At 52.1% G+C, this 27,874-nt stretch overlaps 2 protein-coding genes across 3 annotated transcripts; both read right to left on the bottom strand.

Annotated features, from left to right (window-relative positions):
- Window positions 1–1,819: 1,819 nt before the first annotated feature.
- Window positions 1,820–2,189, bottom strand: LOC111154918 (60S ribosomal protein L39-like). Its single transcript, XM_022514873.1, has 2 exons — window positions 2,115–2,189; window positions 1,820–1,918 (listed from the first exon to the last, which is right to left on the bottom strand). Exons 1-2 carry the CDS (start codon window positions 2,187–2,189, stop codon window positions 1,820–1,822), a joined length of 174 nt encoding a protein of 57 aa, XP_022370581.1.
- A 6,399-nt stretch (window positions 2,190–8,588) lies between these two features.
- Window positions 8,589–27,669, bottom strand: LOC111154729 (E2F transcription factor 2). Of its 2 annotated transcripts, none has more exons than XM_022514601.1 (7): window positions 27,115–27,669; window positions 21,640–21,745; window positions 19,531–19,750; window positions 18,716–18,874; window positions 16,758–16,872; window positions 14,789–14,981; window positions 8,589–10,390 (listed from the first exon to the last, which is right to left on the bottom strand). In XM_022514601.1, exons 1-7 carry the CDS (start codon window positions 27,364–27,366, stop codon window positions 10,107–10,109), a joined length of 1,329 nt encoding a protein of 442 aa, XP_022370309.1. In that variant the 5' UTR covers window positions 27,367–27,669; the 3' UTR covers window positions 8,589–10,106. The 2 variants fall into 2 exon arrangements, with proteins under 2 accessions (XP_022370309.1, XP_022370308.1); XM_022514600.1 differs by having other exon boundaries at window positions 8,589–10,378.
- Window positions 27,670–27,874: the final 205 nt, after the last annotated feature.

Raw genomic sequence — 27,874 nt, 5'->3', positions numbered from 1 at the left:
CATACATTTTCAGCCTTGCCTCTCTTTGGTTGCATTACCCAGGAACTCTTTTTTTTTTTTTCCAAACAACGTTGTTGACATATATTTTACATAATATAAAATTCATCTGTTTCAGATGTACAATGAAATGATTTCTAGAACTTTTATTAAGTAACAACTGTTATCATAAATCAGCTTTAGAACATTTTCATGCCCCCAATAGGATCTCTTTGTCCTTTTATAAAGTAATAGCTTTATTGAGTTATAATTCATATACCATATAATTCACCTACTGAAAGTATATAGTTCAGGGGTTTTTAGGATAGTCATAGTTATACAACCATTATCACATCAATTTCAGAGTACTTTAATCTCTCCCATTAAAACTCTGTATCCATTAGCAGTCACTCCCCTCTTCCCTTCCCCTCCCTCTAAAGTCTTTTTTTTTTTAAGATTTTATTTATTTACTTGACAGAGAGAGAGGGATCACAAGTAGACAGGGGTTGGGGGGATCACGCTCCCTGCTGAGCAGAGAGCCTGATTCGGGGCTCGATCCCAGGACCCTGAGATCATGACCTGAACCAAAGACAGAGGCTTAACCCACTGAGCCACCCAGGTGCCCCAGCCCTCCCTCTAAAGTCTTGAGCAACCACTAGTCTAGCTTCAGTCTGTATAGATTTACCTATTTTGGGCGTTTAGTATATATTTTTAAAGATTTTATTTATTTTTTTTTTTGAGAGAGAGGAAGACAGCATGAGCAATGGGAAGGGCAGAGGGAGAGAGAGAAGCAGACTCCCTGCTGAGCAGGGAGCCTGATGAAGGACTCAATCCCAGGACCCGGGGATCATGACCTGAGCTGAAGGCAGACGCTTAATGACTGAGCCACTCAGGTGCCCCATTCTGGGCATTCAGTGTAAAAGAAATCATATACTATGTGACCATTTGTGTCTGGCTTCTTTCATTTATCATGCTTTTGAGGTATATCCATGTTGTAGCAGGTGTCAGTATGTTATGCTCTTTTATTGCTAAATAATATTCCATTATGTGGACATATTTTATTTGTCCATTCATCAGTTAATAGACATTTGGGTTGTTCTGCTCTCGGACTATTATAAATAATGGTGCTGCACAGATTGGTGCGGTTTTTGTGTGGACGTGCATATGTGTGCATTTCTCTTGGGTTTATACCTAGGAGTGAAATTACTTGGGCCACATGGTCATTCTATGTTAAATTTTCTGAGAAACTGCCAAACTTTTTTCAAAGTGGTTGTAACTGGAGCGCCTGGGGGGCTCAGTCGGTGGAGCGTCTGCCTTCGGCTCAGGTCATGATCCCAGAGTCCTGGGATCGAGCCCCACATCGGGCTCTCTGCTCAGTGGGGAGCCTGGTTCTCCCTCTTCCGCGGCCTGCCGCTCCTCCTGCTTGTGCTCTCTCTCTCTCTCTCAGTCAAATAAAATCATAAAAACAAAAAACAAAGTGGCGTACTCTTTGACATCCCCATTAAAAGTGTCCAAGAGCTCCAACTCCACTTCCTCGCCAACATTTGTTACTGTCTTTTTTATTTTTGCCATCCTAGTAGGTATGGGGAGTGATCTCGTGGTTTTTTTTTTAAGATATTTATTTATTTATTTATTTTTTACAGCTCAAAGGCCTCACATTTATTACCAAACCAACCGACTGGTGCAGAGCTATAGTAACAGAAAAATCTTTCGCTGATAAATGGTATCTATTGGCCAGGCAGAAAGGTGTTTACAGGGTGACGGAATAGAACACATGATCTTCAAGTAGCTTAATTAAATACGTGGTGCCCATTAGGTGTGTCATCACATGATATGGGACGCCTTAGAGACCCAACTTGGTTCTCCTCCAGTGCCTCCTCTTGGAGTTGTACCTGATTTTATTACCAGTTTTCATCCGAAACCACTGGGGAATGGGACGATTCTTTTTTTTTTTTTTTTTTTAAGATTTTATTTATTTATTTCACAGAGAGAGAGATCACAAGTAGGCAGAGAGGCAGGCAGAGAGAGAGAGGGGGAAGCAGGCTCCCCGCTGAGCAGAGAGCATGATGCAAGGCTCGATCCCAGGACCCTGAGATCATGACCTGAGCCGAAGGCAGCGGCTTAACCCACTGAGCCACCCAGGCGCCCCTACGATTCTGCTTTTGTTTTTTGGCCAGGAATCGCCTGATCCTGAAAGTCTTGTGAGAAGACATGGTCAATTAACAGTGAGCGGCACACAGCAGGATGGTGGCGAAAAAGAGAAAGCTAAAGATTTTTATTTTTAAGTAACATCTACTGCCAACGTGGGGCTTGAACTTACAACCCTGAGATCGAGTATCACGCACTCTACCAACTGAGCCAGCAGGCACCCCATATCTTATGGTTTTGGTTTGCATTTCCCTGATGGGAGGCTAAGGCTGCTTGGTATCTTTTCTTGTGCTTATCGGCCATTTGTATATCTTCTTTGGAGAGATGTTTATTCATATCCTTTGACCATTTTTAATTGGGTTATTTACATTTTTATTATTGAGTCGTCTTTCCATTTACTTGGGTGTTCTTTGACTTCTCCCAACAATGCTATGTAGTTTTCAGAGTAGAAGTTATCCTCTTCTTTTAAAAGTTGACCTTATTCTTAACTACTTTATTATATTTGGTGCTACTGTAAATTAAATTGTTTAACTTCATTTTTTTGCATAGTTCATCACTAATGCATAAAAACACAACTGATTGCTGTATGTCGATTTTGTATCCTACAACCCTACTGACCTCATTTATTAGTTTTATATTTTTTGATGGATCCCTTAGGGTTTTCTAAACACAAGATCAGGGGTGCCTGGTTGGCTTAGTGGGTTAAAGCCTCTGCTTTCGGCTCAGGTCATGATCCCAGGGTCCTGGGATCGAGCCCCGCATGGAGCCCCGCATTGGGCTCTCTGCTCAGCGGGAGCCTGCTTCCTCCTCTCTCTCTGCCTGCTTCTCTGCCTACTTGCGATCTCTGTCAAATAAATAAATAAAATCTTTAAAAAAAATAAATAAATAAACACAAGATCATATTACCTGCAAATAGAGCTTATTTTTCTTTCTTTCTTTTTTAAAGATTTTTTAAATTTATCTTTTTGACAGAGACACAGCGAGAGAGGGAACACAAGCCTGGGGAAGGGTAGGAGAGGGAGAAGCAGGCTTCCAGTGGAGCAGGGGGCCCGATGAGAGGCTGGATCCCAGGACCCTGGGATCATGACCTGAGACGAAAGTAGATGCTCAAGGACTGAGCCACCCAGCTGTCCCTAAAGCTAGTTTTTATTTCCCATCTGCATGCCTTTTATTTCACTTTCTTGCCTAATTGCCCTGGTAAGAACCTCCAGTACAATGTTGAATAGAAAAAGACGGAGTAGATAGACATCCTTATCTTGTTTCTGATCTAGGTGTGAAAGCATTTAGTATTTCACAATTGAGCATGATGCTAGTTGTGGGTTTTTCATAGATGCCCTTTATCAGGTTGAGGAAGTTTCCTTATATCCCTAATTGTTGAGATCGATCGATCTTTCTTTCTCTTTCTTTCTTTCTTTCTTTCTTTCTTTTTCTTTTTCTTCCTTCCTTCTTTCTTTCTTTCTTCCCTACTTCCTCCCTTCCTTCCCTCCCTCCCTCTTCCCTCCTTCCTTCCTTTTACTCTTTCTTCCCTCCTCCCTCCCTCCCTCTCTCTCTCCTCCCTTCCTTCCTTCCTTCTTCCTTCCTCCTTCCTTCCTTTCTTTTTTTATTCCCTCCTCCTTCCCTCCCTGTCTCTTTCTTTCCTCCCTCCCTCCCTCCCTCTCTCTCCCTTCCTTTCTTCCTTCCTCACTTCCTTCCCTCCCTCCCTCCGTTTATCTGTTCGTTCTTTCTTTCTTTTTCTTTCTCTTTCCTCCCTCCCTCCCTCTGGCCTTCCTTCCTTCTCCTTCCTTCCTTCCTTCCCTTTCTTTATAGTTTTTCATTTTAATTCCGGCATACGGTACTATATTAGTTTCAGCTGTACGAGGGCTTTTTTTTTTTTTCTTAAATCACTAAGTGGTGTTGGATTTTGTTAAATGTTGGTTTTTCTCCGCATCTATTGAGATGGTTTTTATCCTTCATCCTACTGATACGGCACATTACAATCGCTGATTTTCAGATTTTTTAAAAGATGTTATTTATTTGAGAGAGAGCACAGGCAGGGGGAGGGACAGAGATAGAAGCAGGCTCCCTGCTGAGCAGAGACCCTTACGTTTCCCCAACCCAGGACCCTGGAATCATGATCCAAGCCGAAGGCAGACGCTCAACTGACGGAGCCACCTAGGCGTCCCCAGTTGTGGATTTTTGCAACTCGACTCAGAAGAGCCAATGGATGGATATTTCGAGGTTTCCAGGGGAGCTATTATGAATAATGTTGCTATAAACACTCATGCGCAAGTCTTGGCTTTGCATGGACATGCTCTCATTTCTTTGGAGTAGACACCTACGGGTGGAATTCCTGGGTCCTATGGTAGTTTTATCTGTTTTAAGATTTACTTGTTTATTTGAAAGACACAGAGAGAGAGAGAGAGAGAGAGAGAGAGAGAGCCCTGGGGGAGGGGCAGAAAGAGGAGAGAATCTCAAGCAGACTCCCAGGTGAGCGCGGAGCTGGACTCAGGGCTCGATCCCATGACCCTGAGATCACGACCCAAACTGAAATCAAGAGTCGGATACTTAACCAACTGAGCCCCCCAAGGGCCCCAGTAGATTTATCTTTTTGGGGAACTGACAAAATGCTTTCCAAGTGGAGGTAACCTCTTATGGTCCCACTAGCTAAGTATGAGGGTTACCTGAGAATTGATTTAAACTGTTTCTTCCTCAGGGCCTCCTGGATGGCCCAGTCGTTAAGCCTCTGCCTTTGGCTCAGGTCATGATCTCAGGGTCCTGGGATCAAGCCCTCCATTGGGCTCCCTGCCCAGTGGGAATCCAGCTTCTCCCTCTTCCTCTCCCCCTGCTTGTGTTCCCTTTCTCACTGTCAAATAAATAAGTAAATAAATTAATATCTTTCTAAGATTTTATTTATTTATTTATTTGACAGAGAGATCACAAGTAGGCAGAGAAGCAGGCAGAGAGAGGAGGAAGCAGGCTCCCCACTAAGCAGAGAGCCCCATGTGGGGCTCGATCCCAGGACCCTGAGATCTGACCTGAGCCAAAGGCAGAGGCTTAACCCACTGAGCCACCCAGGTGCCCCAATAAAAATCTTCTGAAATAATTAAAAAGACACTGTTTCTTCCTCTATAAAGTGGTGGTAATAATAACAGACTTCACAAAGTCAGGGAGATCATGATGTGTGGCGGATTTAGCAGGGCTCTGGGCCCGGACATCCAAAAGGCTCAGTACATGACACCTTTTTTATGTTCCCTTGTCTTTACTAATGTCCCAAGCTTTATGTTCCCTTGTCTTTACTAATGTCCCAAGCTTCAGACCTGGGTTAACTTACCTGGGTGAGATTGTCTTCAAGTCTTCCCTGTAAACTGACTTCTTGGTGTCAAATTCCACCCCCTTCTTCTTAGTCACAGTCCCCTAACCATCTTAACAGGACCCTCCAACCTAGTCCCCCTCTCCCACTGCCTTCAGGGTTTTGTGTCAACCTCTTTGGCTCAGTGGGCTTTCCTAGGCGAAGGGCTCCAAATTGGCTGACATCGGGCAGCAGGCAGTGGTCCATGAGCCTCTCCTGTCTACTGAATGACAGGACGGAAGATACTCATTGCTCTGCTTGGAAGGGACGTCTCCCATCCCTCATATGACCTAACTCTGGGTGACTCCTCTTAATCCTTTATGTCCTAGTTTGGGCCTAACCTCCTCCAGGAAGCCTTCCTAATGACCGCCCCCCCCCCATAATGTATCTTACTGCAAGTATCACTCTATTTATATTTTTATACGTTTGTCTTATGAACATCCTAAGGATGGGGGCTATTTTTTTTAAAGATTTTATTTATTTATTTGACAGAGATCACAGGTAGGCAAAGAGGCAGGCAGAGAGAGAGGAGGAAGCAGGCTCCCTGCTGAGCAGAGAGCCCGAAGTGGGCTCGATCCCAGGACCCTGGGATCATGACCTGAGCCGAAGGCAGAGGCTTTAACCCACTGAGCCACCCAGGCGCCCCAGGATGGGGGCTATTTTTATTCTGTCTCCTCGGTGCCTAACACATAGTAGGTATTCAATAGCCCGTAAATAACCACATCTGTGTACAAAGTATTAATGCTTACATGTTAGTATCTAAGAAAACTCTATAAGAAAAGGCTCTTGAACGGGGCCTTAAGGAATTAGCAGGCACCTGCTCAGTTGAAATGGAGGGAAGGGCATGCCGGGTGAAGTGAACAGCATGTGTAAAGGCCCCGCAGAGGAAAAACATATTTTCAGGAACTAAGAAGTCCAGTGTGGCTATAGGTGGTGGGATGGAGTGGTTAGTGAGGCTGGAGAGGTAAGGGAAGCCACTAGTCATGTTGTAAATGTAATTTTATGCCAATTGAAGGGTTCACAAGGGCAGAGAGGGGCCCTCCATTAAACAGGAGAGACACGATCAGAACTGAGTTTGGGAGGGTGTGAGTACTCAAGCTTCAGCAGCAAAGAGCTCACTAAGCCACAGATCCTGGGTCCTGCCCTGAGTTTCAGAAGGTCTGGGGTAGAGCCTGAGAATGTGCTTTTCTCACAAGTACCTGAGTAATGCTGGCTTGAGGAACCCACTCTGAGAGCCACTGATATGAAGGATGGGATGAAGAGTGGGTCACAAGCTTTCCAAACCATCCAGCTGAGAGGAAGGTAATGGAGACGGAGGAGGGGAGGGGCTCACATTCTCAACCTGCTAACTTTTCAGTGTTTTAGTGGTGAAATTTCAGGCTTGGTAATAAGCCAGTGTGGGAAAGGGAAGCTATTTCTGGGGAGAAATCAGCCAGGCGGTCAGGATAGTCCCCACCTTCGACCTGGGAGGACCAGATCCCGCTTGGTAATGACCTTCAGAAAGCACAAGAATCAAGGTGTCCAGAGTTGTCATTTAATGCCCGATTATCACAACACAAGGAGGTTTACACGGTGCTCATCAAGGCAGGACCTGGGGTAAAACCAGACCTGAGGGAAGTGACCTGTCTAGAGTCCCTGCACAGGGACCAGGTGGCCTGGGCCTCATCACCCTCAAGACACACCTGCCGTACACAAGGCTTCTTCCCTCACCCAGGAGCCCGCAGGCTGGCTGGGCTTCTGGTCACCGAGGGTCCTCATGGAAGAACAGGGTCCCAGGGGGAGGTGGGGGCTCTGGGACACCAAGAGGAGCACCAGACAGCTGCCTGAAAACAACCCCAGAAGGCTTTCACTTCAAGCCACACGACGCTCAGACGCGGGAACACCCAGATGCTTTTCCTAGGAACTAAACACTGCAAAACTGAGGCTGAGAACACTCGGGGAGGGAAAGTCAAGTCAAAACCCTCTCAGAACCAGCTTTCTGAGCTTCACCATCCCCCTCGTCCTCCCACAACCACACCAGTCCAACCACAGCGTTGCCGCAGAGAAGGGACCTCACGCTGCTCTAGTGAACACGTTTCATGGGAAGGGACACAGGAGCGGGGCTGAACCTCCACGACTTCACGCTACTGAGTTCCCTGGAGCCCCCGAGCCTCTGGTGCCCCCGTGCGACACAGGTGACTTGGGGGCTGCCTGTGGGGCTGGGAAGTGTCCTGGAAGAAATAACGTACCTCAGAAAGAAAAGTGGTTTTTCTTCCACCCTAGTTCTAAAGTTTACATGGCCCGTAAAGGAAATACCATCAAACAGACATTTTTAAAGCTCTCGATGCAACTCCTGAGAGGTTTCAAGTGTCGCTGGCAAGGAAGAGGTGTGAGCTTGTCACTCCCCAACAGCCTGAGGCTTGGCCTGGGCGGTCCAGCCCCAGGGGCCAGGCAGGGTGTGGAGGGGATAGCACAGGACAGAGACAGCTGCTCAGGATACAGACCATGGTCCCAAGGGGCAGCCCCTCTGTCCAGCACTACGGCCCAGCATTTGGAGAATGAGCTTGAATTCTGGCCAGACTTTACTAGTAAACCTGTTCCTGGTGAGTCCTGTAGGCCTCGTCTCTCTTTTCTCTGATTTAATTCTAGGAGAAGATTCTAGACAGAGCCAAAGGCATGGAAGTTGATGGGACATAGCTAAACAGCAGCCCAGACACCTCAGAACAGCTAAGCCACCTAGGCCCCACAGGCCCCCAACAGGATTCCAAGCAACACTCCTGTCCCCTGCCCAAGGGCTGAGGTAGTCCCTTGACCCTGGACATAGTGGGCTTCCAAGCAGGCTTCTGATGACGCCTCTTTGCTGGAGAGGGGACACCAACAGCATGTCTGTAAAGCCTACAAAATAAACCCTGTTTCCAGAGCGGGACATCTGTTCCTGAGAGGGCACAGTCAGGGGCCCGGGAAGTTGTGAAAATGACAAGGCATGCTGTCCCCATGCGAGCATTAACTCACACCAGACCCACCCCCAAAGAAGCCCACATCCCCAGCTTCAGATGCCAGCTTCTGGGTAACTCAGGAGCCATCCCATGAGGCCAACTTCGTATTTAAAACCAACTTAATGCTACAAACTTAAAAAAAAAAAAAAAAAAAAGTGCTGCCCAGCCAAGCCCCTGAGGAAACCTAGCTCCCTGAGGGTAGGTGGTAGGCCTCTAAGACCACCATCCCTGGCTGCCTCTCTCCAGAGGGCACAGCCTTGGTTCAGCCCAGAGCAGCCCCGCCCCATGTTGGGTGGGGAAGAGAGCTGACCTCATCCCTCACACCCAAGTGGGCTGCAGAGACACTGTGGGACGGTCAAGCCTCTGGGGGCGGGGGGCAGGCCAGGGCAAGAATCCTTCTCAGGACCCTAAGCCTGAAGAGGTAACATAAACCCGTCTCCCCATCAGGGCGAAGGTCTGGTCTGCAATGAAGACTCCTGCCAGCCCTTCGGCATTCCCGTGACAAAACGAGCTAAAATGCCACCAAGCCCTGGCCACCTCTGTCCTGGGGTGCAGGGGGGTCTGTGTGAGAGCTGCAGAGAAGAGGAGATCCTTAAAGAATTACTCCCTTCAGTAAACAAATCCTTCCAGGGAAGGGGAGGATGATAACAGCAGCTTCCAAAGGGGCTGCTTTCTGGCAGTTTCTTGCTTTAACCCCACCTTTCTCTATACGGGGCTGCCACTCCCTCCCAGGTACTCAGGGTAAGACAGCCTCTGTCCCAAGCAGAGGCACAAATGGAGGAAAGGGCCTCAGCAGCCCTCTAGCTGCTTCCACATTCCTGTCCGTGTTTCCCTGGGGAGGGGGGCCTTTCAGTGCTGACTCCCTAGAAGGTGGTTTTTCCTGTTCTAAGGGGATGGAGAGGTAGGGAATTCCACAGAAGTGGGTCTCCACACCTGGTGCCTTGATGCCGCCTCCCCGGGAGGGCTCCCTGCAACCATCCCTGGTTCAGAGGAGGCCAGGAACCCAAGGCTGGTGCCTCAGCGGGAGAGCATGGGCAGGAGGAACCAAAGGGCCTGTGGCCACCACTTACTAGAATTACGAGGCCGAAGTGCAAGTAGCGTTCTAGCAGACTGGACAGCCCCCAGAGACCCGGCCTACAGCTACGGGGAAATCGGGGACTGGCCTGGGGCCCAGGAAGCCCTGGGCTGCCCTCGGACCGTGGACAGCACTGGGCCTGTCTGAGAAGTCTTACTAGAAACTAGAACAATCTCCCTGCTAAAAACTCAAGGAAGACAAACAAACAAAATTCAACCTGAAATAAATACAAAGGCATTAAGTGCTTCTTGATAAGTTCAGGGTCCTAATTCACCCTCTGCAAAAGGCGAGGGGAGGGCCTTTCCCTGGACCTGGTTGCCTCACCTGTGGCCCTTCATGTGAGAGGTCAGAGGTCAGAAGCCAGATGGGCCTTCCTGGGCCCAGCTTCCATGAGGAAAGAAAGGACCCAACCCCTAATACACTCCTCACCCAAACCCCCTCTCCGAGATAGCTTGAGCTGGCTGGGGTGGGGGGTGAGAAAGAGAAGAGGTCCCCCGCATCCCTAGGGCAGCACCTTGTGTCCCACGTCCCTGCGCGGGCAGAGGGCCTGTCCGTCTGTGCGGAGGTAGAGCCAAGGGCAGGTTGCTGGGACAGGCAAGGCCACTCAGTTAATCAGCAGGTCCCCAAGGTCGTAGGAGTCGAAGAGGTCACTGATACCCTCACCCCCGTCCAGGCCCCACAGGTAGTCGTCCTGGTCCAAGGGCGGGGAGAAGCTGATCAGGGGAGAGCTGCACGGCAGGCTCGGGGACAGGAACTGGTCCTCAGTCTGCTGCAGAAGTGGGTGTGGCAGCTCCAGCAGGCTGTCGGTGGCCTCCAGGGGGACAAGCGGCAGGGGCGGGGGCGCAGGCGGCTGCGGGACTTGCTGGGGAGTCAGCGCTGGTGTTGGAGACAAGCAGACAGAGGTCACACTTAGACCTGGTGCCCAAAAGCCTCTGGTCAAACCTCAGAGCCCAGGAACGGCCCTCCCCCACCCCTTCCCTGGATGACTGGGCATCCTCTTCTCTCCAAACCTGCCTCACACCCAATGGCAGGGGACACGCTCCCTCTCCCGGCACAGCTCCAGCCACTGCCCCTGTTCTCCCACCTCTCGAAAGAGGTGGGATCTCTTGGTCTCCAACTCCTACCCGCTTGGGGCACCTGGCTGGCTCCATTGGAAGAGCACACAACTCTTGATCTCAGGGTTGTGAGTGTGAGTCCCATTTTGGGTGTAAAGATTACTAAATAATAAAAAATCTTTTAAAAAAGAAAAAAAAAACGGGGCGCCTGGGTGGCTCAGTGGGGTTAAGCCTCTGTCTTTGCGTTGGGTCATGATCCTAGGGTCCTGGGATCGAGCCCCGCATCAGGCTCTCTGCTCAGCACGGAACCTGCTTCTCCCTCTGCCTCTGTTCCTCCCCTTCTTGTGCTCTCTCTCACTCTCTCTGTCTAGTAAATAAATAAAATCTTAAAAAAAAAAAAAAAACAAAAACCCTGCCATTTCTCCAGCACCCAGTCCATTCAGTTCGAGTGCTGTGACCCTGGTCTAGCCTGTCGTCTCCCACTGAGACACTTCTTCCCAGTCACCTTGCCTTAACGCTTGTGCTCTGGCTTAAAAATGGCTTGGAAGACAATCCAAGTTTGACCAGCACTGAGAACGCCCCGAAGGATGTAGCACCTGCCGGCCTTTCTGTTCCCTCTGTCCCGCCTCCTTCCACTCCCACGCAGCCTCTCCAGCTACACTGGCTCAGCTGCTGCGAGCAACCAAAAGCATTTCTCCTTAGATGTCACAGGGCGACTTCCTACACAGGGACAAGGAATAGGGTGCTGGGAATCCCCCCAAATATATCCTAACGCCCAGAATCTCACCGTTTGAGTCATGCCTTAAACCCCAACCAAGCATTCCTTGGAAACAGAGCCGTGCTGGTGTGTCCGCCTGCCTGATCAGCCTCTTACTCCTGAGTATCTGTGGGCAAGTGACTTAATGTGGACGAGCCTCTGCTTCCTCACCTCTAAAAGGGGGACACGCATTCCCTGCCTCGCAGGGTTACTGAGAAGACTCAGGGATAGGTGCAGGGAGAAAACCCTCATCAATAAGAAGAGCTCTGGGGGCGCCTGGGGGGCTCAGTCAGTTAAGCATCTGCCTTCGGCTCAGGTCATGATCCCAGAGTCCCGGGATCGAGTCCCACATCGGGCTCCCTGCTCTGCAGGGAGTCTGCTTCCCCCTCTGACCTTCTCCCCTCTCATGCTCTCTCTCACTCTCTCTCTCAAATAAATAAATGAATAAATAAATAAATAAAAATAAGAAGAGCTCTGGTTTACCAAGGGCTTACCATAGCCGGCCCTGCTCTCAAGGACAGGGGTGTTTCACCTCCTCAAGGGGCCCCACAGGAGGTAATCCTGGGACCCCTATCTACAGATGAAGAAACTGAGGCTCAAAGGAGCCAATTAAATGTATGTGAATGAAAAAAACGGCATGTTTCTTTAGTGGGTTGCTGAGGCCTGCAGTTCTAGTGAAAGGCTGGGCTTGGGAGTGGTGGGGGGGGGGCGGTCCAGGCTCGGACCCCAGGCCCACGCCTCGCCAGCTATAGGACCAGGAACCTCAGTTTTCTCGGGAGGGGAAAGAAGGCGCTACCTCCCTGACGTGCTGAACAGCAAGGAGATAACCCGCATGTGGAAGTCCCTGTGGGCCAGACCTTGCTCTCTGCTTATCACCCAGGAGGGAGCTGCTCTCTCGTATCTGTGCCCACTCTGATGGCTCAGACTCACGCTCTATCTCCAGACCACACAGAGCAGGCGCCCGGTTCGCAGAAGCTTTTTAAAAAATCACATTCACGCTGTCTCACTGCCTGTAACCCACCCAGAAATCGTAAGGGAGTTTTACGTGTCCCAGTTTTACAGAAGTGCGAACAGAGGTTTTGAGGGGCTGAAGTGTCCCGCCTAGTCACCAAGTCATAGCAGGTGACGTGCAAACTCAAGCCCCAGGCTCCCAGCGTTGACTCCTGCACGGTAGCAACATTCACGTTTACCTCAGAATGTGAGAGCCTGGAGAGATGGTAGAGACAACCCATACCCAAAGCCCCTCCATGACAGATGAGAGAAACTGAGGCCCCAAAGCGGAAGTGATTCCCTCTGGTGATGCCAGAACCTGGGTCCCCAGACTGCATGTGGCCCCTGGCGCTCAGATCTCAAAATGGCTCTGCTTCAGGCAAGAACATGGAGTGTGTGTATGTGTCTGCATGTGAGAGAGAGAAAGAATGTGTGAGAGAGTGTGTGAGAGACAATGTGAGTGTGTATATGTGTGTGAGAGAGAGAGAGTGTGAGAGCGTGTGTGAGAAAGTGTGTAAGAGTATGTGTGTGTGTGTGTGAGAGAGAGAGAGAGAGAGAGTGTGTGTGTATGTGTGTGTGTGTGTACCCCTTCCAGGAACTGTCCTTCTGTTCCCTTTGCCAAGGATGTCACTAAGAGGCCACACGACAAGGGTGGAGAGGGGCACCCATGGCACAGAGCTGGCTCCTAGGCCGCCCCACCGCCAAGCACTCTGTCAGCCTCTACTCCTTCCAGGAGCACAACTGATCAGTAAAACTGAGGTAAAAACCTCACCCTTACTTATGCTGGAGGCCTCCCCCCACCTCCACTCTGCCCCAGGTCTCAGAGGACATCTGAAGTCAAAGTGGCTCTAACTGGGAGAGCTGTGCACATGTTGACAGTAGAGTGAGAAGGCAGAGCAAAGCAGGAGAGAAAACAGGGTGTGGCATAGGTCTGGCATGGGAGATAGGCCCTGGGAGGTACCCAGAGGGACAGATGACTGGTGCAAGGAGAAGTGTGACAGAGAAGAGATCACCAGAGAAGAGCTGAGGGTCTGGGCTTTTGTCCAAGCTCTGCCTCCAATTTGCTGTGTGATCTCAGAGAAGTCGCTTACCCTCTCTGAACTTCTGCTTATTCATGTGTAAAATGAAGGGCTGAGTTAGATCAGGGCTCAGCAAACTTCTGTAAAGGGCCAGATGGTATTTTAGGATTTGCAGGATACTTACAGTCTCTGTTACACAGTCACTATCTTCTTGCCCCCAACTCTTTAAATACATGAAAACCATTCTTAGCTCATAGGCCACTTAAAAACAGGCCAGATTTGGCCTGCAGGCAATAGTTTGTGGACGCTTGAGTTAAAGAAATGGAATCCAGCTCGTGTTCTGTGGACGCCCCACCAAGCCTCTTCCGTCAGACCAGTTCGAGCTCTGTTTTTTTTAAACACCAGAGTTCTACTTAAGAGAATTCTGGAGCTAAAAAAAACAGAAAGTTGAACACTGGCCTCCATAGCCTCAAAGGATGTGTCAGGCTGACCTGCTGTGTGATCCCAGTAAAAGGAAAAACCATCCTGGGGGAAGGGCCTTCCCAGGCTCCCATTTCCACTCCTTCTGGACTCCTTCCCCAAGACATCTCCCGCCTCTCTGCTCCTTGATGACTGCCTCATGCTGCTTGTTGCCAGGTAGAGCCAGCTTTAGCTGTACGGTCCACCTCCCAGCAAGGGGGAACTGCTCTGGTCAGGAACCCCTTCCTTGATCTGTTCCGAGCCTCACGGAGAGAGGACTGGGCTAGGTGTGTAGAAACAGAGGGTCAAGACACAGTTCTGTTGCCCAAGGAGACCTTGGGCGAGTCACATTACCTCTCTGCCTCAGTTTACTCATCTCTAAACTGGGAACAATAATGCCTACCTCAAGAACTGCTATGAAAAGTAATGTGATAACATAGATGTACCCAGTACATAGCTGTGACTTAAAAAATCGTAGTTGAGCCTTCCTCCAAAAATCTGTAGCTCCCATTTACTGCGGGCTTCCTGAGTGCCAAAGGCTTTGCTGGTTGGAGTCCTCATGGAAGTGTGTTCTAGCAGTACTGGCAGGTTAACAATGACAAGAATAGCCAGCAGTTACTGCCAGGCACCACCCCAAGGGCTTTCCCTATATGAACTCATTCAATCCTCACAACCTACGAAGTAGATACTGTTACTGTGCCCAACTTAGAGATGAGTCTAAGGCAAAGAGAGGTTAAGTGATTTGTCCAAGGTCACACAGCTGGTAGTTAGAAGTGCAGGGATTCAAACCCAGGACCCAGAACAGCATCAGCCCAGAGCAGCATCAGCCTCCCGACTGAGACAAGAACACACACACACACACACACACACACACACACACACACACACAGGCTTTATAAAGTGTAAAGTGCGAGCTTCCCCTTGCCCAACAAATGTTGCCGTGGAGGAGGAAACTCAAAAGCTGGGTGCTCTCCCAACTGCTGCTCCTCTGGACAGAGGGTCCTACCTGGGGATGCCACGGGTTCTGTCATCCCAGGGTCCGTGCTGCTGCCAGGCTGGGCGGAGTCAGGGCTGGGGCCAAGGGTGGAGGTTGGCGGGAGGGGCTCCTTGGCAGGACTGTCGGGCTCCTGCACCTCCTCTGGGCACAGGTAGACTTCGATGGGCCCCTGGGTGCTCTTCAGGTATATCTGCAGGTTCTCCTAGAGGAAGAAGAGAAGCCAGGTCATGACTCTGGGCGGCTGGGCACTGACTCATGGGTTCAGCCGAATGGATGGACACCCAGGCCTCCCACCACCCATGTGAGCAAGCCACACTCCTGACCTGGGCCCCCACGCTTGCCCCATCTGACCCGAGGGGGACATCTGCCTTCTGCCTGTCTGGCCCCCAGGCTCCCTTCTGTGAGGGAAAACATCTCGATTTTCCCTTGGGAAACCACTCCTCTGCCACTCTCAAGTCATGTAGTTTGGGGGAACAACACCTTTCCCAGCTCCAGTGGGTGAGCTTGGGGAGCAGGCCGGGAAGGTCACAGTGACGGTGACTAGTTCAGGGAAGCACACGACTCAGCTCAGGTCTCGAGCATCAGACCCAGGACTCATGCTGGACTTGGAAATGGAAGCTCCCTTCCCCCTGGGGTTGTGGGGCTGGGATCATGAAAGCTACCTTTGCCTCCAGAAGAGGGAAGCCCACCTAGGAATGGAAACAGCGCAGAGAATGGCAGAGAAAGATGGAGAGCACAGGGTGAAGCATCTAGCCTTGCCTGCAGTTTCCAAATCTTCCCTCTGGACCTCTCGCTTGGTTCCCTGCAGTCCCCTCCACCCCCCACCCCTGACTTAAGCCATTTGGACTTGGCTTTCTGTTGCTTATAACCAGGAGTCCTCATACTTGGCCTTCCCTCCCCTGCTTCTTCCCTCCCACCATCATACACACCTGCCATTCCAACACGCACCCAGGTCTCCTCCCCAGTGCACCTGCAGGGCCCTCTCTCTACTCCTGTTCCCCCTGACAAAAGTCCTGGTCTTTCTTTAGGACCCAATACCTGTAACCATCTATGGGCTCTTCCTTTATCTGTCCTTTCTCTGGGCCCTCGAAGCACCTTAAATCTATAAATGGCAACATGACTGCTTCCTTGGGTCTTTTTCCCACTAGGTCCTGAGCTCCTTCAAGGCAGGGGTGAGGTCCTATTTATCTTAACATCCTTCCATTAAACGAATTACTTCTCAAGCACTTAGGACATGTCCAGCTCTGGGCCAGGGGTATCACAGGCGTGCAGCATGTCTTTGTAGAGCTAACCTCTAATAGGCGAAGCACAGTATCATTACATAGTCACCCGTATCTTCCAGCAAATGGAGGGTAAGTGCAATAGAAAAGCACAGGTACTTATGAAATCTGGGAGGGGTGGGGTGGTGGTAATCTGGGAAGGCTTCCTTGAGGAAGTGAGGTTTGAGTTGAGACCTGTAGGACGAATAGCAGTAAACCAGGCAGTCCAAGGGAGGAGCATTTCAGCTGGAGGGAGCAGCAGCAGAATGTGTTATAATGGGGACGAGCTTAGTGTGGTGGCAACACAGCAGAGAAGTCATAGGGGCTAAAGCAGAGGCACAATGGGACATAATGAGAGAAGACACTGGTGAGATCAGAGCCCAGAGGGCCTCCTAGGGAAGCAGTAAGAATTTGGGTCTTTAACCTAGGCGAGAAGGGATCATGGTGAGCCACCAGTACCATGGCATGTAGGCCCAGGAGTGCAGGGGCTGGTGGGTGCAGAAAGGTGCCAAGAGCAGAGATTTTTTTAGATCAGTAGCTGACGTCTTTTGTCCTTTCCAGCTCCTGCCATCGCTGCCCCAGCTCAGAGACCACCAATCTTGCTACGGGCACCAAAATGGTTCAGAGAAGCTTGGGGCTAGGCAGGGCCAGGCACAGAGCCTACAGCACAGCCTGGGACCCTCCTTAACCTTCTTTTCGCCAAATGCTCCCCCTCTCACCTCGCTCCTGTCGGGCACCTCGAGTCTTGTCTGCGGAGGGGCCTTGACAGCGATCACCGTCTGCTCCTTAAAGTTGCCAACAGCACGGATGTCCTGGTAAGTCACGTAGGCCAGTGTAGGGGCATGAGAGTCAAGAGAAGTAACCGGTCAAAATTCAAACCTCTAGCCTGCCAGACAAAGCCTCTGAACATGTCTTTCTCACTCCTTCCACAGCTTACAAATAACCAAAAACGACTACCCGTCCTTTTAGCATTGTAAGCTACCGTGGATCCCTTTAGAAAACAAATGGGAGTACAAATCACTTTTTTAATTAATTTTTTAAAATGTTGCCTCTTGTCCGTTTTCTAGACTATCTTGGGAGCCTGGGTGGCTCCGTCAGTTGAGCATCTGACTGTGGCTCGCGTCATGATCTTGAGGTCTTGGGATCGAGCCCCACACCAGGCTCCCCGCTCAGCAGGGAGTCTGCTTATCCCTTTTCCCTTCTTGTGCTCTTTCTCTCTCAGATAAGTAAATAAAATATTAAAAAAAAAAAGACTTTATCTCTCAGACTAGATCCTTATCTTTGAGCAGGTAGTAAGACCTGTCTTACTTTTGTACATTTCTCCAATGCCTAGCATCCTTCTGAAAATACAAGGTGAGATCCTAAAACCAATGAGATGGTGGAGCCATTTGGGAAAAATGGATGAAAAGCCTAAGCAGGGGTGCCTGGGTGGCTCAGTGGGTTAAGCCTCTGCCTTCGGCTCAGGTCATGATCTCTGTGTCCTGGGATGGAGCCCTGCACCGGCCTCTCTGCTCAGCAGGGAGCCTGCTTCCTCCTATCTCTCTCTTTGCCTGCCTCTCTGCCTACTTGTGATCTCTGTCTGTCAAATAAATAAATAAAATCTTAAAAAAAAAAAAAGAAAAAGAAAACCCTAAGCAAAGTCCATGTTTATAATTTTAATCCTAGGAATCTAATGAAATAAGTAAAAAATAAAGGAAAATATTCTCTATACAAAGATATTCATCACAATCCTGTTTTATAAAAGCAGAAATCTCGGGGCACCTGGGTGGCTCAGTGGGTTAAAGCCTCTGCCTTCAGCTCAGGTCATGATCCCAGGGTCCTGGGATCGAGCCCCGCATCGGGCTCTCTGCTCAGCAGGGAGCCTGCTTCCTCCTCTCTCTCTGCCTGCTTCTCTGCCTACTTGTGATCTCTGTCTGTCAGGTGGATAAATAAAATCTTTTAAAAAAATAAAAGCAGAAATCTCAAATCAATCTAAATGTTGATTCTAGGGGCACCTAGATGGTTCAGTTGGTTAAGCAGCTGCCTTCGGTTCGGATCGAGCCCCATGTTAGGCTCTCTGCTCAGTGGGGAACCTGCTTCTCCCTCTCCCTCTGCCTGCTGCTTCACCTACTTGTGCTCGGTCTCTCTCTCTCTCTCAAATAAAAAAAAAAAAAAAAAATCTAAAAGTTGATTCTAGGCCTTCTCAACAAACCAGAACATAGTCTGAGCAAGACAGTCTCAAATCATTCTAAACACTAGGTTAAATCACATGAGGTTGGTACTTTTGTAAAAAATGGTCCAATAGCAACAATTCCATGTGGATCAAGCAAATAGGAAGGATTTGTAGCAACATTAAAAACTGTCTATGAGGGGCGCTTGGGTGGCTCAGTGGGTTAAGCCTCTGCCTTTGACTCAGGTCACGATCTCAGGGTGCTGGGATCGAGCCCCACATCGGGCTCTCTGCTCAGCGGGGAGCCTGCTTCCCTCTCTCTCTCTGCCTGCCTCTCTGCCTACTTGTGATCTCTGTCAAATAAATAAATAAATAAAACCTCTAAAAAAAGGGGGGTGGGAGAAAGAAAAGAAAAGAAACAGACATGACAGACCCTGAGGGAGATTCTGCAGGAACTCAGGATGGATAGAGCATGCAGCAGGGCCCCGCTCCCTGACCGCTACCCCCCCTCCCAGCCAGACAGGATATCTCTTGTTGGCCTTGTCCTCCGTCAGGTGCTTGAAGCTCAGAGAGCAGCTCTGGATGAGCTGGTCCAAGGCCTGCTCCGCGCTCATCAGCTCCTTCAGCTCCTGCCCCAGCTGCTGCTGCTTCCCGGGCCGGGTGGGGTCTTCAAACATTCCCCTGCCTCTGGGAAGAGAGCCGTTCCCCCGTGTCAGTCTCAGTCCACATCCAGGGGCCCCAACCCTAGGGCTGCCACGCAGACCCGCCCAGACCGTGCAAAACCCCAGAACGGGGCCATCGGTGTTGTCTACAGTGGGGCTCCCTGGGCTGTGCAAATCAGTGGTCCTGCCTAGCAGGCAGGGAGCCGCTGGAAATGGAACCTGAAGTTCGGGGGCTGGGCTAGGGAAAAGAGACAAGTCAAGCCTGACCCTGCTTTTGAAGAGCTCTCAACACGGTCCACCTTACACCCCAGCTTCCCCCAAATGCCTTGCCTGGGTTCCCTGCAGGTCTGCTCTGGTCTTCGTAGGAGGAAAGGAGCCCGGAGGACTCAGATCTGAGCTGGAAAGAGGGTCAGTTGCAACAGCCCAGGTCCAGGGGACTTTTTTAATCTAGAAGAGGGGAATCTTGGGGTCCCCAACTCAAGGCGATCTGGGTCCTCTTAGTCTTTACATGTTCTAGAAATCCCTCTTCAATACGTTGGCTCAGCTCCCAGCATGTAAGCCTATGGGATGTTGCTCTTGGCACCAGCACCCCCTGCACCCGCTGGATATCGTGCCCCTCCCCCACCTTCACCCATGGCACGTGCACCCACGGGCACCATCGGCCCCAGCCCAGGCACTCACACCCACTGGATGTTGTTCTTGGCCTTCTTACGGATGAGCTGGATGCCCTCCAGCACGTTGGTGATGTCATAGATGCGCCGTTTCTGCACGTCCAGCACCTCGGCAGCCCAGTTCAGGTCCAGGACCCCATCCTTGGATTCGCTCAGGAGGTAAATGAACTTCTTGGTGAGCAGCCCCAGCGACGTATCATAACGAGTCTTCTCTCCAGGGGACTTGGGGGCTGAGGGGGAAAGAGGCCCAGTCACCACTCAGGGAGAGCCACCTGGGCAGCCTCGTCCACGGATGGGGACCTAACAGGTACCGCCCTTCCCATGAACACAGGAACAACCACTCTCCAGTTCACAGAGCACCACGAGGTTCTGTAAACCTCATGGTTGTTCACCTCTCCTGTCCAGGCAGGGAACCTGAGACCTGGAGAGGGAACGTGACTTGTTCAAGGTCTCACAGTCAGGGGCAGGGACAGGACTGGAGACCAAGCCTCTTCTAACTCCTGGTTCAGAGCACCTTCCCACCATAGCTTAAGGGAGCCTTATCAACAACCCCACCACCAACGACGACAAGCACTGTGTGTAGGATCACGGTTCTAAGCACTTTCCATATACAACAAATTCAATCCTTGCGACCCCCTAAGAGGCTGCTGTACAACCATCCCCATTTCATGGATGAGACTACTGAGGAACAGACAGGGAAAGTGACTCTAGCTCACTCAGCTAGAAAGTGCCAAAGCTGGGATTTAAATCCAGGCAGCCTGGCTGCAGAGTCTGTCTTCTTAACCATTCCCCTCTCTTGCCGGCTTTGCCAGCAATCTGGAATTAGGGTAATGAGAGAAAGAGAATGATGGGCTGGGACTCGGGCACATTTTTCGACTTGCTTTTTCTTTCCACGTATAGTAATCATTTCCACAGTAATGATTATCGGAAAGGAATCAGTCCTATAATACCAAGTGGGGCAGGTTCGTGAAAAAAAGAGACTTTCTTAATGGGGTTGATGTCACAAGACCACATCCCAGCGGCAGTATCTTAAACCACAAGAGGACTTTGGCAATCAAGTGACTTGCAAAGTCCTACAGCAAGCTAGCCGCGGAAGAGTTCTGGAAACTGAGCTTTGGAGAGCGTCAGATTCCTCCGGAAGGGGACTTTTGAACCCCGTCACATACAGATGGCAGGCATTCGGCACACAGGAGGTTTTGGTCATGTTTGGGGTCCCTGGCAGACACTACTGAATGATCAGTGCTCCTAGTGTCTCTCTATAAAATGTTGCAGGCAGCCTCTACCCACACAGGAGGGCCAGCTTTCCTGCCCTCCCTGACCCAGCTGGGCTTTGTTTTACAGAAGAGACAGCTAAGGCTCACGGCAGGAGGGACCAGAGTCCTGCCCAGATCCCCGACCCTCATGCTTCCCACCCAGTGACATACCTTCTTCATGAGGTCTCCGACCCCCCAAATCATTGTTCCTCCCTAACCTAAGTTTCTAAAACTCCGGCTGGAACCAGGATGTTGACTGAACATATCAAGAGGCAGAAGTAGAAATTTCCTGCAGCTTAGCTCTCAAAAGACACCGCCCACCCCGCTCAGGCAGCCCCAGGATCTTCACGGTTTAGACTAATCCAGGCTTCCCTTGGAATCACTCACTCAGCTCTCTGCCTGTGGGATAAAGACCCCGACTAGCCCTGCTCCCCTCGGAGCTGGAGTCTCTCTTTTAGAAAAGGTCAGACTGAACTAAATACAAACTTTTTTTAAAAAAAATGAGTAAGCTCCCAAGTGAAACACCCGTCACCACATTGAGGTCACGAGAGTGGTGCGTGGTGTGGGAGAGGCTGTGCCCGCTTGGGTTTGGGCCCTGACACCCCTCCCCACCACCACCAGTGTGACCTTGGGCAAATCACTCAGGCTCTGAGTCTCTGACAGCCTCATCAGGGAAAGGGGGACAGTGCTGACGACTGGCAGTGTCCCGTGAGAGATGGCAGAGGAAGCTGCTTTGTAAACCGGGAAGTGTGCCACAAATATCACTCCTGCTGATGTGGGTAGGGCTGCTGCCCTCTGCCCCTGCCTGCCCTCCCCTCCCACCCCCCTCCTGAGCCTGCCTTAGATGCCCCATCTGTGCGGCTTACTTCTGGGGCTGGGGAGACCGTCCACTCTAAGGCACTTCCCCTTGGGAGTCCGGAACTCAGGGACCGCTGGTCTCCCGATCCCCTCCAGGTCCAGCTTCCTTTTGGCCTTGGAGAGAGGAGAGAGAGGCAGAGTTTGAGTATCATTCCTCTTTCAGTCTTTCCCCGAGTTGGGGCCAAAGCATGGAGGCCACCGGCAGCTGCTTTCTGTGCCTCAGTTTATCGCCAGTCCGGGGGAAACATCTCGGCACTTGGTAAGGAAACAGCAGTGACTGGCCAAGCGAGCTTTTGGGGGGAAAAGGAGTCCTGAGCCTCAGCCTGAGGTGCAGGTACACGAAGACTTCCGAAGCCAGTCTGGCCAAGGGCTCAGGGTTGCGTCATAATGGGCCCCAAGGTCACTTCTACATCCGCCATCCCCAACCCCCCACGCCCAGAGGCTGAAGTAGGGAGGAAGAGGTGGGTAGGACCTAAACCACATCGGGCTGGGGAACGCCTCCCGCCCCACCAAGTGCACGAGCAGCTGGCCCAGCCTGCCCTGGTGCCCATTACAGCCCCACAGCTGGCCCTTATCAGGGTGGGGCTGGGCAACCGCCCAGGCCCAGGGGACTTCCTGGCTCCGTGCCACACCCCAGGGAGGTGCCCACATCGGGAAGCCGAGCAAACATTCCCCACCCCCATGTTTGGGCTCCAACTCAAGGGCCCCGGGGGCCTCCTGAATAGACTCCATTTGCCAATCTTTCTTTGCTGAGAGGGGCAGACAATGAATCCCTCCCCTGCATCTCAAGGACAAACAGCTGAGGTCCCCCTGCTCCCCCTGCCTGTTCCCGCCAAGCTTGGGAAACACCTGCTGGGGAAATGGAACCACAGACATCTGCTCCTCACCCCGCTGCCACCAGGCCCCAGTTAGGCCCAGAAGCTGCACTGCACCGGAAGGGGCCTCTCTCCTGTTAGGGCTGGGCAGGGGCAGGGCTAGGGTACTGGGGCATTGGGGCATAGGTCAGAGGCCTGGACTTGACTCTCCCAGCTCCTTTGTGGGCTCACTGCATGTGTGTGTGTGTGTGTGCGAGACTTGGGGAAGTACGCAACAGCTAGGAGCCTCACTTTCCTCCTCTGTAAAATGAAGCAGAAAACACCTGTTTTGAGGGGCCACTGTGAGAAACCAAGGAGATAACCCCTGCCAAGTGCTCACCCTACGGCTCAGCACACAGTAGGTGTTCAGAAAATGCGGACTCCCTTCCTGAAATCCAGGCTTGGCCTCTTCTTTGACACACCCTTCAGGGGGCCCCTGAGCCCATTTCCTTCCTCTCCCTCTCCCCTAATCACCCAGACACCCTGAAGCTGGCTGGGACAGAGAGGCCTATTTTAACCTTTAACAGTGAGGTCATGCTTGGCAGGTCTGACACTTCTAACTGCTGCTGAGCACAGCTGGGCTGACAGGTGTGGGAAGTGGTGACAGCGCTTCCGGCTATCAGCTCCCCTCCCTGCTCCTGCCTCCTCCAGGCAGTCCTCCTGGACTGATTCCAGGAGACCTGCTCCTTGGTTTGAGGAGCCTGGATATGATGCTCCTCTCGTCCACCCCTATCCAGACCTGGACATGATCCAAACACGTCCCTGCTCATTCCTCTTGAAGACCCTCTGGCATATTCTTTTTCTAACCTCTCAGCTGGTGAGATCCTAGATTCTAGGGAATGTGACTTATCTTGTCTCTAGAGAAAGGCCCAGCCGTTCACTGAGAACTTCCACATGCCCTGGGCCGAGCCCCAACATTCATCACCTCACCGAATCTCCCCAGCACCACCAAGCCCCATTTAACAGCTGAAGTAACTGGGACCTGGTGAACTCCAACGTCTTTGTCAATCCTGATCGAGGTTGTCCATCCGAGGACCCTTCCCCCATCTCTCAAGAAGGAATGCCAAGAGCAGGGAGAGGAAGAGGTCAAGCTGAGTTCTACCCGGGACAGAAGTGGGGCAGCCCAGTCTCCCCAACGCCATCCACCTTGCCCACCCAACAGGAGCCAGGCCCTGCTGAGTTCACAGAACACGAGCAAGAGCCTCACTACTGCAGAGCAGGGAGAAGAAAGGACCTTGAATGGAGTATCATGTGCCCATCAGTCCTGTACCATCAGTCCTGGCAATCTCTCTTGGCAGAAGAGAAACGGAGACTCAGAGGGGGTAAGGCATGAACCCAAGGTCACACAGACAAAGGGCAGAGCCAGAGTTTGAACCCAGGATTGTCTGACTCCAAAGCCACGTGCCAGGCTGTCTCAGCTCTTTTGCACACATTCCCCCAGATTTTGCTAGAACTTGAGCCGAGGCCTGGTTGTGCCCACCAGCCCCCCATTACTTTATATACACATAGCAGTTCCCTCCCTTCCCTTACAGTCCCTCCCCTTACCCTGTACTTCAAGCATCCCAAAGCAGCAAAATGTGCCTCACCTAAGGACATCTCCCTGACACCTTGGGGCAAGGCCCATGGATGTGCCTGAGCCTACAGAACAGAGGTGGCAGAGGACAAGCCCAGGAAGATGAGGGCCAAGAAGAGCCAGAGCAAAGGGCTTGGAGCCAGATCCCTCTGGGTTCCCCTCCAGGCTTCCCCCCTTCTTAGCCGGGTAAGCTCAGCAAGTCAGTTGACCTCTGGAGCCCCACCTGTAAAATGGGCATACTCTGCTCCACCCTGGCCGGGGACCCAGTGACGGTGCAGCAAAGCGCCTGGCTCACACACGGAAGCCGCCATCACTAAAGGTCCCAGGGCCGCCAGCAAGGGGGAAGTGCAGAGGGAAGCTGAAGAGACGGGAATGTGCCAAGAACAAAGGCACATTTGCTCTAATCTGGACCTCTTAGGAGGCAGCCCCTTTGGCTGTTTCTTAAAGGCCTGGTTAGGATTCAAGCTCCCCACCAACCCCTCGGGAAAAAAGGCAGGCCCAGAAATGAGGGGGCCAGAGATACCCAGACGCAACCCCACTCTGGGCAGCAAGGTGACGAAGGTGGGGCTCAAAGGAAGGGAAGTGACTTGCCCAAGGTCACTCAGGGAATGAAGCCAGGCTTTTTCCAAGCCCCAAGTCCTAATTTAGGCAGTGGGGGTAGGAGCAAGTGTTCCAGATCCCAGCCCTACCACTCAGCAGCCTGCATTTCCACATCTGACCCGCCTCAGAGGATTGGTCCTTAACATGCTCCTTTGCTTTCAAGCTTCTCAGGGGGACTTTGGGAAAAGCCAGACAAAAAGAAGAACCGTGCAGAATCCCACCCTCTTCACAGATTCCCATAGGAATAAGAGAGAATCGTGTAGTGTGCCTGGCTGGACTAGGGACTCCATAGAGGAACATCCCAAGCCTTCCCCAGAGGGTGCTGGAAAGAGCCCCAGACAGCGAGTGAGACCAGGGCTCAGGCTTCTATTCTGCCACTGAACTTGGTTGCCATCCCCGAGGTCCCTTTAAACAGCAGCTCCCCAAGAGATCCTACTCACCCTGCCCTTTGCAGCCTGGCCACAACCCAAGCAGCCACACCCAGGGTTGGGTTTGGAGCTGCTCCAGGTCCCGCCCTGGTAAAATGAGTAAGCGGGGGGCCAGGCCTGCCCATGGGGCTGGGGGCCAGAGGGCATCTGATGGGAGAGGGGGCTCTGGGCCTGATAGGCCTTTAGGGCAGTCTAATGCAAGGAGACTCTCCCACTGCTTGGCTTGTGACTTGGACAAGTGACTTCACGTCTCTGCTCAGTTTCCTCATCTGTAAGATGCCTCATCCCAAGCATCTTGGCCAAGATAATGAGTGTGAGGAGTGCCAAGCAGTGACTGGCACACGAGAGGCGTTCAGTAAAAGAGAACCATTCTTGCTGTGATCACTGAGCCCCTCTGGGAGGGAGCTACAGACAGATGCACTCAGGCTCCTCTGGGAGGGAAGCAGTTCAAAACCACAGCTGTTACTGAAACGCAGCCACTGAAACCCCGCCTGGGCGCCTGATAGCAGCTGGCCAGAGAAAACTGCACCCTCCACTGAGCCCCTTCCCCCCGCCCGGGGCACCCAGCTCCTCGGTCAGGCAGTACTGCAGAAAGTCAAGGCTGCAGAGAAGAGACCAATGATCACCAGCCTTGGTCATGCACCTCCCTGCATGACCTTGTACAGATCATATCCTCACTCTGTGCCTCAGCTTCTCCCTGGAGCTACTAAGGCCTCCTCCTTCCCAGGGTACAAAACTGTGTTAGGTTGTAAAATGCTGAATATAAAGATAGATACCCAGTCTCAATTATCTTTGGCTGTTTGACCTGTGAAACAGGATAGCACCCCTGGCTCCCTCGTGCAGGAAGGGGCTCTGGAAAGTTTAAAGCCTTGAGCATGGGCAAAGCATGATTCCCCTAGCAGGGACTTGTGCCTGCTGCATCCGGGGAAGGCTGGGGGGTCTGTGCCTGTCTACCAACAAAGGTCTGACCTGATGCCTCTACGGCAGGGAGGGCTGGTCTTATCTCTCTGTACCTGAAATTATCCACACCACTCACAACGAAGCAAACTACAGCACCTCCATCTCCCCTTCCTGGAGCCGCTTTCCAAAACCCAGGACCAGGAGCTGGAAATGACCTGAGATGAGTTAGCCCAACTATGCCATGGACAGACGCATTTTCAAGAGAAGGAAATGTAAGCCCAGACTGGGGCCAAGACTTGTCCAGAGCCACACTGAATTAGTGGCAGTCAGGACCAGAAACCAAGCTACCCATCCACCACCCAGTTCCCCAGGGCTTTTCCCACCCCACCCACCTCTACCCTATGGTTGTTTCCATTCTCAAGGGCTCCAGGAATTCCACTCCCACAAAACACACCCTGTACCTGGTGCCACCACATTTAAGGCCCTCCCTGGCAATGGCCTGGGGGCTTGAGGAAGGAAAAGTCCATCTGAATAGGAAACCCAGGGGGCTACCCCCAGTCTGCACCTGCTACTGGCTGTCTGGGAGGGAAGACTGGGTCTGGGAGAGCCATAGGGCAGATAATTGGGAAAGAGTCGGCTGTACAGGAAATTTAGAGTCTGTCCAAGCTAGACTGGACCTGAGAGACACCCCATCCCTGCCCCCCATCTTAAAGTCCCCCATTCTACGCCTAGACCAAGCCTTATACCTGTGCCATAGCAGATGCCCAGTACCAGTTTCTGGACCAAACAATGAATGAAAGAATGAAGGAATGGTGGCAATGTCAGCTCCGTGGACTTCCTCAAGGTCACACGGTGCACTGGGGGTAGTGGGTTGAGTCTCCGCACTCCCAGTCCAGTGCTCATTCCACTCCAGTGCATGGTTATTTCATCCCAAGTCCGAAAATGAAGGGCTCCTTCAACTCAGATATGAGGGCAATGGGTTGTTCTGGAAGCTGAAAGCCCTCTTTTCCCTCCCCAACTCGACCTGCTTCGTTCAAACTGGGTCCCAGGCGCCCCTCCCTCCTTTCCCACACCCGCAAAAACAGAGGGAGAAGCGGTGGGCGGCGGTGGGGAGGTCCCCAGCATTACCGGCAGCCGGCCAGCGGGCACGCATCGCACAGCTTGGCCCTCCGGTCCGTGGGGGGTGGCGTCGAGGCAGGTGCCGGGCGCCGCAGTGGGAGGCACAGTCTGCGGGTACAGCGAGGTGTAGTAGGTGGTGGTGGCCGGGCAGAGCTGGGGGCTGCTGAGGCCGGGCGGCCACAGCTCGGTAGGGCTCATCGCGTGCAGTCCCTTCGAGGGCGGCCCGGCGGCTGGAGCCAGGGCCTGGGGCCCTCGCAGCATGGCGAGCGCAACGCCCCCTCCCCAACCGGGCCTGGCGCGCCCGCAGGCACCTGCGGGCTCCGTAGCCCGCGGAGGCTCACACCGCCCGAGGCATGGAGCGGAGGCTGGGGAAAGCCGCCAATGGACGCCTGCGGGGCAAGGCCGGACCCTCCCCTCCTGGCCAGCGGCCGAGCTGAGCAGCGCTTGGAGATCCCCGCTTGGAGATCGCCCCGCGGCGGCGGCGGCGGCGGCACGGCCAGTGGCTGTCCCACCCCGAGGGCGACGGCGACCCGGGACGGCCCCGCGCCCCCAAAGACCTCGGCGCTTGGGGTCTGGCTGGCTCCTGGTAGGGGTCTCTGGGGTCGCCGGGGGCTCGGAGGAGAGGTGATGCGCTCAGACGGGGAAGAGGGGCCGATTGCACCGACTCCCTCTCGCCTGGCTCTCTGGTCCCCAAGTCTTTCTCTGCCTCTTTTTTTTTCCTCCTTCTCCTCTTTTTTTTTTTTTTTTAGCGCCAAACTGCGTGCCGCGA

Source organism: Enhydra lutris, unplaced genomic scaffold, assembly GCF_002288905.1.
Source record: "Enhydra lutris kenyoni isolate GAN:26980312 unplaced genomic scaffold, ASM228890v2 scaffoldscaffold38, whole genome shotgun sequence".
In the NCBI taxonomy this organism is placed as follows: domain Eukaryota; kingdom Metazoa; phylum Chordata; class Mammalia; order Carnivora; family Mustelidae; genus Enhydra; species Enhydra lutris.
Note: the sequence above shows the minus strand (reverse complement) of the source record. Positions and strands in the feature narration are given on the sequence as shown.

Coding starts and splice junctions, on each gene's coding strand:
- LOC111154729 (XM_022514601.1), bottom strand. CDS start 27,366: ATGCTGCGAGGGCCCCAGGCCCTGGCTCCAGCCGCCGGGCCGCCCTCG. Junction 14,982..16,757: donor AGGTGCCCGACAGGAGCGAG/GTGAGAGGGGGA, acceptor TTCTTCCTCTAG/GAGAACCTGCAGATATACCT. Junction 10,391..14,788: donor AGAACCCGTGGCATCCCCAG/GTAGGACCCTCT, acceptor CTGTCTGCTTGT/CTCCAACACCAGCGCTGACT.
- LOC111154918 (XM_022514873.1), bottom strand. CDS start 2,189: ATGTCTTCTCACAAGACTTTCAGGATCAGGCGATTCCTGGCCAAAAAA. Junction 1,919..2,114: donor AGAATCGTAGGGGCGCCTGG/GTGGCTCAGTGG, acceptor AAAAAAAAAAAG/AATCGTCCCATTCCCCAGTG.